The following is a 9616-nucleotide window of genomic DNA, read 5'->3' on the forward strand; positions in this document are numbered from 1 at the left end:
ATCAATGTTTTTTTAGTTGTAATTAGTTTATTTATGAACAGAATATGTACGAATGCTTAATTTGTGTTTTTTAGTTTAATACGGATTTATTTGTAAAAGTTTAGTGCATGAAAGTGCACGAAGGGACATGTAAGTACAGTTTAAAAGATAAACCACCCAACCATTATGCTTGGAATCGTGTACTATGTGCACTTCGACCATTTTGTCGCAATATTTCTGAAATCAATTGCGCTACTTTAGAAATCTAGTGACTTTAGCTAACTTCTTGCGCTTCTTACCCCGGATCTACAATAGGGTTTTAAGTCATAAGAAATGGGCGAATCATAGACGATTATTCCCCTCGGATTCGACTGTAATTGGTCTACCTTAATACTTTTATATGCAGAATTAATGCCTGGTTTATGCTTCGGTCTTAACTCTAAAATCCTAAAATTCAGCCAATAGGACTGCCAGTTTTAACTGGTTCTAACTGAAATCTGTACTCCATTGGCTAAATTTTAGGATTTTAGGATTAAGACCGAAGCATAAACCAGGCATAATTAGAGGAATCATATTGTGTATAAAAAATTATACAATTCCATTTTAAAAAATGGAGGTGATCTTCATATCTTTTTGACACTTCACTACTATACGCAGGGGCGTGTTTACATAAATATTTATACACAGTTGAAAATAATTTGAAATCAACAAATAAAAAAATATTTGTAAAAATATAAGAGATTAATGTGAGGAGAAATAAGAATTGAAGTAATATTTGTATTCTCATATACTTATTATTTTAATTTCCTTCTATATTGGCATTGTTATATTACATGTAAATGGGTCACATATTGTACAATTACTGTACAGTGAATTAAGTATGATATATAAAGTTCCAATTGCTACACTTCATATACAGTGTAATTATTCTTGGAATTATACAAAAAGTTTGATATAATTATTCATTCAGTGATCACGAGAAATTTACGACATTGCGATTTAACAACGCCAAAATTTTTCGTATCAAAATGTAAAGTAAATATATATAAATTGATTAGAAATATAGGAGTTATATTATTGAGAATATTAAAATAGAGATAAAATACAAATCAACAATAATTCCAGTAAAGTAATACCAATAGCACAACGCCTGGTTTACGACGAATCCATGCAATAGTAGAAGTAAAACAAATATTAATACGCATAATTATACATTGCACACAATTTAGGTGTGTGATGCAAATTGTAATCATTTGAGACTATTCATCGATATTGTCGGGATCCACATCATCAGGTAGCATGGAATATTTGTTGGAAGCTACAAAATTCTTAAAAAAAGAAAAAAGAAAATTGTAATATTTATTAGTATATATATCTACGAGGGCAAATCAATAAGTACTCGTGTTTGAAGACGGGCGATGTTGCTGATGCAAATTGGCATTACCATCATGTACTACCATTTTTCAAACGACACCATACAAAATTTTAGAGTGATTCATGCGATTTGATTTGACAGCAATTCATAGTGAGCGTGTTTGATGTTTTTCGATCAATGGAAAAAGAGCAATATTGATCCGTGATTCGCTTTTTATTTTTGGATGGAAAAATGTGCGAAGAAATAAAAGCTTTGTTCAAAAATACTTCATCCAACATTCAAAAAAACTTCATCCAAAAATAAAAAGCGAATTATTCGATCAATATTGCTCTTTTTTCATTGTATCAAAAAACACCAAACACGCTCACTATGAATTGCTGTGAAATCAAAACTATCGCATGAATTACTCTGAAATTTTGTATGATGTCGTTTGAAAGATGATGGTAATGCCAACTTGCATCAGCAACACTGTCTGTCTTCAAACACGAGTACTTATTGATTTGCCCTCGTATTAATCAATATGGTTTCACATTATTCAATTTTACTCACTGGAGCTTGTTCGTCTTTAGCCTTCGGCATTCTACTGATTTCATCTTTCTCTTTGTCTTTGCGATCCCTGCAAGCAATGAGTAAAATATAAATAAGCGCAAATTTTGTGTATGCCATTACGTAAGAAAAAAAACTATTTTTTCTGTAAATACTTTTCTGTCACACGAATATCCTTCTCAATAGATTTCTGAGATCCTTTGGATGTCGATAGTCCAGAACGTGATGCTGGCGATACTTTGGATCCACTTTGTTCCTCTATTTAAAGAATAATTACTTTTTTATTTTTTTTTGTCTTTATGCCAAATAGAGAAATTTTGTAAAATTGTTTGAAACGAAACATTTACCAGCACGAGTGGGAGTTGGTTGAGAACGTGGCGCAGATCTCTCAACCCGAGCATCTCTGTCTTCTTCTGATCGCCAAGCCGGCCGACCCCTTTCTTTGTCTTTGTCGTCACGTCCTTCCTACAAATGGAAATTATTTAATTTATGACATTTTACAATTATAAATGCATTTCTTATATTCAATATGAATTATATAAAATACTTACGCCATTACGTCGGCCCCAAGTGCCGTCTTTACGTTCTTTAATATCCCTGGAGAGAAAACATTAAAATTTTTAGCAGAAACACTCTACATTCTTACAAATTTAACGAAAATACACAATGTAATATTTTTTATAAAATGATACAATTTAATTCGATAAAATTTAACAATAAATAACGAAATGATACAGTTCGCGCTAATAACATAACACAACAAATTTGGATCAAACTTTTTGTTTTTTAACAAATAATAGATATTTCTTGTAAGGCTTTCTGCACTAAAAAAAGACATACTTTTTAAAAAAATCTATTCATTCTCCAATATTTAAAATCTCTGCTTTAAATTTCTTACGTAGTAACAATTAAATTTATAATATATACAACATATAGAACTAAAAGCAATTTAAATATTTTTGTTCATTAAAATAACAAAATTTATTGGCAATATTTAATGGAAAAAGATTATAAGGAAGTGTAAAGAAATTATTACACTGATTTATAAGGTTTTGGTTGCTCCTTAAATGATGATTTTTATATGTATTTTACTCCATAAAGAAAGAAAAACGATTTGCTTTCATCGAAAATAGGATTATTTATAATTAATTGATTTATTCTCATCGGTCTAATTTTAATTTATAATTGTTTATACACATATCGCCTTCAGATACGACGTCTTCCACTAATTACCGATTATTGCGATAAATATTTCTACAGGACTCAGTGGTCGAATTGAAATGGCGTCCAGAAAGTTGGGAGTTCTAAATTCAAACCCTGACTGAGATAATATTTTTCGCAATAAATTATTTATAAGTTTTTAAAAATATTTTAAAGATACTTATTAGCTTCACTATTAAAATAGACGATCAATCTAATGTGAGATATTAATTAATTTCAGCTGCAGTTTACGATTGCGTTTCTCAGGTCCGATTTTATCAGTGCGCAGTTTATAAGACTTAAATACTATATATATATATTTGCACTTAGTATTTATTAAGCACTAAGTTCCGCTTTGATCAAAAATTTTAATAGAACTATTTCTATTAAAAGAAAGAAGCTGTCAATTATTAAAATTTATAGTTTTCAAACATAAAGTCGTTGATTTTTCAAAATCTGTGAGGAATTTTTTAACCTTATACTCTTTTCAGCAATTAAAAGTGCATAAGAATCACCATTCAGATGTTGAGAAATAAAACTTGTAACACAGTACAATCTAATAGTTTCGAGACATTCTGTGTATCATACATACGTTTCTTCTCGGGAACGTGATTCCGCGTAAGATTTGGCGAGACGCTCCTCTATTTCTCGTTCACGGGCAGTGGTATCTACAGGTTTCGCAGCACCGAAAATATTGGCCGCTGGCACGGATGTAGCAGCTGATGCTCGTTGAGTTGATTCTGTATTCGCTGTTGACTTCGATTCTGTCGTACTGTTGTCTTTAGCTGCGGAATCTTCCGCAACTACGAGAGGTTCGACAGGTTTCGTGCGAGGTTGTAGATTCAGTTTCGGTCTTTGTCGTGGCTCAGCTGAATAATTAAATAAACATGTCGATAATTGGATTAAAGACATCTCTCGTATATTTAATTGAACAAATGTACACGTACATTTCGCATCTTTATCTTGCCGACGATCGCGATCCCAATCGGAATCGCCATAATTACGACGTGGCCCGAAACTGCTGCTCCTGTCCCCGTCTCTGTCTTTGCTTCTCCCTCTATCGCCATAACGATTCCAATCTTTGTCTCTGTCTCTATCCCTACTATCATCTCTGAAGCCACCCCTGTCTTTAAACGAGGATCCTTTATCGTTGCTGTCTCTCTCACGCCATGCACCTGGCTTATTATCGTAATCGTGTCCTATTCAATACGAAAATGTTTCTCCATTGTAACATAACTCTTCGAGAATTTATTTCTATCGAAGCTTTCAGAAAATCTGGAAGCTTTCTTTCCAGGAAATATGAAATAGGAAGATAAAATCTACATACTTTCTCTGTCATCTCGTCGATCTCTGTTGTCATATCGGTCTCTATCATATCGACTACGATAGGAATCTCCATCTAGCAAATCTTCGCGCGGTCCGCTTCTCCAGTCGCCGGATGTACGTTCGGGATCATCATAATTGTCCCTACGGCTGTCTCTACCCATCCTACCGCTTCGACGATCATCATTACTACTATTCGAGACTTCAATTCTTACTCGTCTTGTCTTAATTGTCTACATGGAAAGACATCTTATTTTTAGCAACTCTGATGTTAATAAATACTGTTAAATACTATTTGCTTACCGTATTTGTTATAGTAAGAGCATTAATTAGACTCTGACGATCCTCGAATTCGACGTAACCGTAGCCTTTAATTTTATTTGCGTCTTTTGGCAAACGCATGTTTGAAATCTATGTATAGAAGAAAACGCGTAATTTAAAAATTACAATCGATTTGCAAAAAATGAAAGAAAATTAATTTTTATGTTTGGTTATCAAAATTGTATATAATTAAGATCTATAGCAAGAGATTTCATATTAATTAAACGTACTTGGAGAGCGCTGGATAGCTCAATCATAGAACAGTTGTCTGTCAAATAGAAAACCCGGAGCCGTATTCTCGAAAAATATTGTATACGAAAATACTATAGTATACATTATGTAAATAATATAGTTTTCCCTAGTATTTTCATATACAATATTTTTTCAAGAATAAGGCCCAAGGCTCAATTCTCAATTCTATTATCCCACATTGTTTAAACAATGTCCTACATTACTACTCCATTAAAGAAAATTGATATTTATAAGCTTCATAACATCAACAAGTCAAAGTTACATAACATCAAAAATATTTATTGAGACTTTATAATATAAATAAAGATTTATTTGGGATATCTGACTGTGTGTGTGTGTGTGGATCTCCGTTTATATTGAAGTGAATTATTACTATATAAACATATATGTATATAGGATATTCAATAAAGATCGCAATGGATCTCAACAATATTTAAAGGTAGTTTCTTGAGATTATTTTGAGATAAAAATTCTAATATATCAAAATATTAAAACTATAATAATTATGGTAATATTATAAATTAAATGTTAAATATTAAGATTACAATAATTATAGACTATAATAATAGTTGCCAATGAAAAAATACAGTATTAAAAAGTAAATAAAAAATTCTGAAAAATTCTTAGAGCTCCACAAGAAAAAAATTAACAATTTTTGTCTTTTACTCTTTTTCTATAAAATTAACAGTATTAGGATAAAAAATTACTAAAAATGAATATTCAGCGATTTTTAGTTATTAATATCTTGTTAACTATTGCGAAAATTGCAAAATGGTAGAGGACTTCTCAACTCAGTTTAGTCCGGTCTACCTATGTACAAAATATTCAGCAACTATTCTGGGACATCCTGTATATGATACATTAGATTGATAAGGAAAAAAGAAAATATTTTGTTTTAAATATTGGCCTCTCAGCTCAAAAGGTTCCATTTTATGCTAAAGGAACAACCTTAAATTTTTATAAAAAAATATTAAGATTTAAAGATCGCTAGTGACCAATTCTTAAATCAAAGTTTCGATTTTCCTTAATACACGTTTGATTTGATGAAAAATAGCTTAAACTGGCTTTTAAATGTGGCATTTAAAAACTGTATGTTTTTTTTGGTCGCTGAACATGATGCAATAATTCATTTAACTCTACGATATACGTCTTAGGAAAATTGAAACTTTGATTTAAAAGTCATTTGCTAGCAACCTCTAAATCTTAATACTTTTTGACAAAAATTTAGAGGGGGGCATGAAATAGAAGCTTTTTAGCTGAGGCCAATTTAAAAAAAATTTTTTTCTTGTCAGTCTAATATATATATATGTATATGTATGTATAGCTACATTCGGAAACATCATCCGGGTGCCTCTATGTATCATCTTATCTCTGTTTAACATTGAGTGAATAATAAGGATAAAACGATACAGGGGGGGCATTCGGATGTTTCCGAACACAGCCTATATATTTTTGTGTGCGTGCGTGCATAATAATGTTGTAATATTGTAATATTGTTGTAATACATCTTGAATTCTTTTAAATTTAATATATATAATTCTAAAGATGTACTAAATATAGATAGATGATAAATGTACTTGCAAAAATAGCGAACCTTCATATCTGCAAAAAAATCTGACAGATCAGTTTCATCTACATCATATGGCAGATTGCTTATGTAGGCTACAAAAGGAGGACTTGTAGGGATATTCTCTTCATCAATCCCTGGTCCTCGTGCAGCCCTTGGAGCAGTCGGCAATATAACCGGATCTTTGCTGCTCCTTGATGAAAATCCTTCTATAAAATAATCGATATCATAAAAAACCAAAGATATGTCTTTACATTGCATATATTGAAATAAATGTTTTATCATAGGAAATTATAGCACTACTATGTTCTATTCCTCTTACAATAACGTAATAAAATAATTTTTTACATATTCAGGATGTATACAAAAATAACATTCATATATATAATTATGTATAAACATAGATACACTTAATAATTAGCACAAGAATCTAATATCTTTTCATAAAGCTAACAATTGTTTATCGATTTCAAACTGGGACAAAAGCAATTCCAATGATTTACCATGATCATCCTCCACATCATCAGCCCAATTAGACGATTTCAGCGGTATATTAGGAGTCGGTCCATTTCCGCCTGCAAGGAATGACCACAGATCTACCGTTACCCCCTTCTTCTTCTTGTTCTTTTTGCCTGCAAAACAGATGCGAGCGTATCATTAGAGGAACATATCGTATTGTCGCACCCCGTGTCGAAATGCGCTTAGCAGTTCGTGCAATATCGAAAGCATGGTGACCACGTCGCGCGAAGTTTGGTTAGGTGCAAACGTGTGGGGCGTGATGACGACGCGGATGATATTTCAGGATAATTTTAGCGGTAAAAAAACTAATTATCCATCGATATTCACCGTCATGACGGTCAAAAACGTACCTGAGGACATAATAACGGTTGAAAAATCTACGAAATTACGTGCCAGGCCGTGCTACGTGCACTGCACAACCACCCTCGCACTTGCTCGCTTACGGAATTCGTGAATAATGAAAGCTTGGTGCATGGTGGAAGCATGAACTACATTCGCGCGAAATGCATGTGCAATACATATCGCGCCATCTTTCGAGTTGGTGACAGACTACGTTTAATGCTAATGCTGGATTCACCCTGCATCCGATTTTAGTCGTACGACGACACTGCATCCAATCAGAAAACAGGATTCCGATAATACGAAGCAAAATTCATCGGAATCCTGTTTTCTGATTGGTTGCAGAGTGTCGTACGACGAAAATCGGATGCAGGGTGAATCCAGCATAATGCCTAATTTACACTGGACGCCGCAAGCTTCAAACAGTGGAGCAGCAACCAATCAGTGAGGGGATATTTACGGTGGCGTAAATAATACGCCTTGCTGGTTGGTTGCTGCTCCGCTGCTTGATGCTTGCTCCGTTCATAAAGCTGGTTCTACATTAGTCGCATCGCAACGTCGCAAGCGTTGCAGTCCAATCAACGTCAAGCTAGCTCGACTCTGATTGGACCATAACGCTTGCGACACGCTTGCGACGCTGCGATGCGATCAATGTAGAATCAGCTTAAGGCCAATATTACGTGCGTCCGTTTTTTGTCGTACGACAAATTTTTCAAGCCTGTTGATTGACTATAGGACAAAGAGGTCCAAGATCCTCTTGCAGCCAATTCCGAGATAGCAAAGCGTGTCTCAGCAAAATCACACAAATCTGTGATTGCTTATGACGTTGGCAATTTGCCATAGATTTGTCTTCAACGATTTCGAATGTATCGACATTGTAGCAACATGCAGGCAACAATGCGTATATGTATTGCCAGCAGTTTAACAGCAAGATAGCTGCATCAATGTTATCTTGTGTTGTTGGCAATATGAAAGCATTGCATGATGCTGCATATTATTATGGCAATATGATGGCAGTAGTGCGAATTTTGATGATGACGATTTTAAAGTTATCGGCAAACTGCTGGCAAGTTGCTACTCAAAGTTATATCATGAATGCATCAAGTTGCCAACAAATGAGGACTCAGTTGCTGCAATTCTGGTAGCAACACATGCTTAGCAATGCATACTTAGCAAGCAACATGCCAACAAGATAGACACGTTGCTATCTGGGTTAACACGCTTGAAAAATTCGTCCTACTATTACGACTTATAGGGTGGTTCGGCTGGTCTCCCAGGTTCGAACCGATCTGAAAAAGGTACGATACGAGTGATCAGAGACACCCTATATATGCCTGATATAATATGCCATGACAACCTATATACATATAGCGGCCATATTGAATATTAGTTCCGTATTTCCGGGTGTCATACAGCGGCGGCGCTACTAACGATGGTAACGCTAAAACAAGAGGGGAGATTGGAGGCCCTGTAGGTCTATTCTGTAACTTTTTAACGACAATTTTACTAGCTAGAGATGTCGTTGCGCAGGTATTTTACATGGTGAAAAGGCTGCGCAACGACAATATAACGATACCGAATTATCGTCAAAAGTTACAGAATAGGCCTACTGGTATATGACCCCTTTTGCACCGTTAAGAGCCGATTGTTCCATCTTTTATGGCTTAAGACTTAAAACACCTATTGTAGATCCGGGCTTTAAGACCGGAATCAGACTACGCATTGAAGATTAAGGTTTAAGATTGAAGATTGAAATTTGACCAATAAGGACAAAGAAATTTTAGCTCCTTTCGTTTCGATTGGTCAAATTTGAATTTTTCAATGTTCAATTTCAATCTTCAATGCGTAGTCTGATTCCGGCCTTATACGGCCCGATTTACTCGATGTAATGAAACTAACCAATCATAGCTATTCTTCTGAAGAATGGAATGACTGTGATTGGCCAATTTCGTAACATCGATGTTATAACTTCGGCGTAAATCGAATCGTGTAAACGTAGTCATTGGTTCGGATTTCCACGTGCTCCTAAGTGTCGAATCGTCCTTGTTTAACGTTCCATAAACAACAAGGATGGAATGATAACTGGATAGGAATCTGAACATAACCTTGGATCAGTGGCTCAGTTCAGTTCAGTTGTCACTGTCGTCAGGTTTCAGTCAGGTGTTTCGAGTTTCGGTGTTGATAGCACGTGGTAT

General features: G+C 34.3%; 1 protein-coding gene across 4 annotated transcripts; it reads right to left on the reverse strand.

Moving 5' to 3' along the window:
* Nucleotides 1–767: 767 nt before the first annotated feature.
* On the reverse strand, nt 768–7549 carry eIF4B (eukaryotic translation initiation factor 4B). 4 transcript variants are annotated; one of them, XM_018459005.1, is made up of 12 exons: nt 7433–7549; nt 7067–7195; nt 6591–6772; nt 4727–4834; nt 4428–4656; nt 4048–4299; nt 3693–3969; nt 2452–2497; nt 2248–2365; nt 2056–2161; nt 1904–1970; nt 768–1307 (listed from the first exon to the last, which is right to left on the reverse strand). In XM_018459005.1, the coding sequence occupies exons 1-12, from the start codon at nt 7440–7442 to the stop codon at nt 1239–1241; spliced, it is 1593 nt and encodes a 530-aa protein (XP_018314507.1). In that variant the 5' UTR covers nt 7443–7549; the 3' UTR covers nt 768–1238. The 4 variants fall into 4 exon arrangements, with proteins under 4 accessions (XP_018314507.1, XP_018314509.1, XP_018314505.1 ...); XM_018459007.1 differs by having other exon boundaries at nt 6591–6769; nt 7067–7198; XM_018459003.1 differs by having other exon boundaries at nt 7067–7198.
* Nucleotides 7550–9616: the final 2067 nt, after the last annotated feature.

Source organism: Mycetomoellerius zeteki, unplaced genomic scaffold (genome assembly GCF_001594055.1).
Source record: "Mycetomoellerius zeteki isolate Tzet28-1 unplaced genomic scaffold, Tzet1.0 scaffold79, whole genome shotgun sequence".
Taxonomy (NCBI): Eukaryota; Metazoa; Arthropoda; class Insecta; order Hymenoptera; family Formicidae; genus Mycetomoellerius; species Mycetomoellerius zeteki.

Excerpts from the sequence above, each read along its gene's own strand:
- eIF4B (XM_018459003.1), bottom strand. Across the intron at positions 2,366-2,451 it reads CTTGGGGCCGACGTAATGGC|GAAGGACGTGACGACAAAGA; the intron begins GTAAGTATTTTA and ends TTCCATTTGTAG. Across the intron at positions 1,971-2,055 it reads GATATTCGTGTGACAGAAAA|GGATCGCAAAGACAAAGAGA; the intron begins GTATTTACAGAA and ends CATTGCTTGCAG.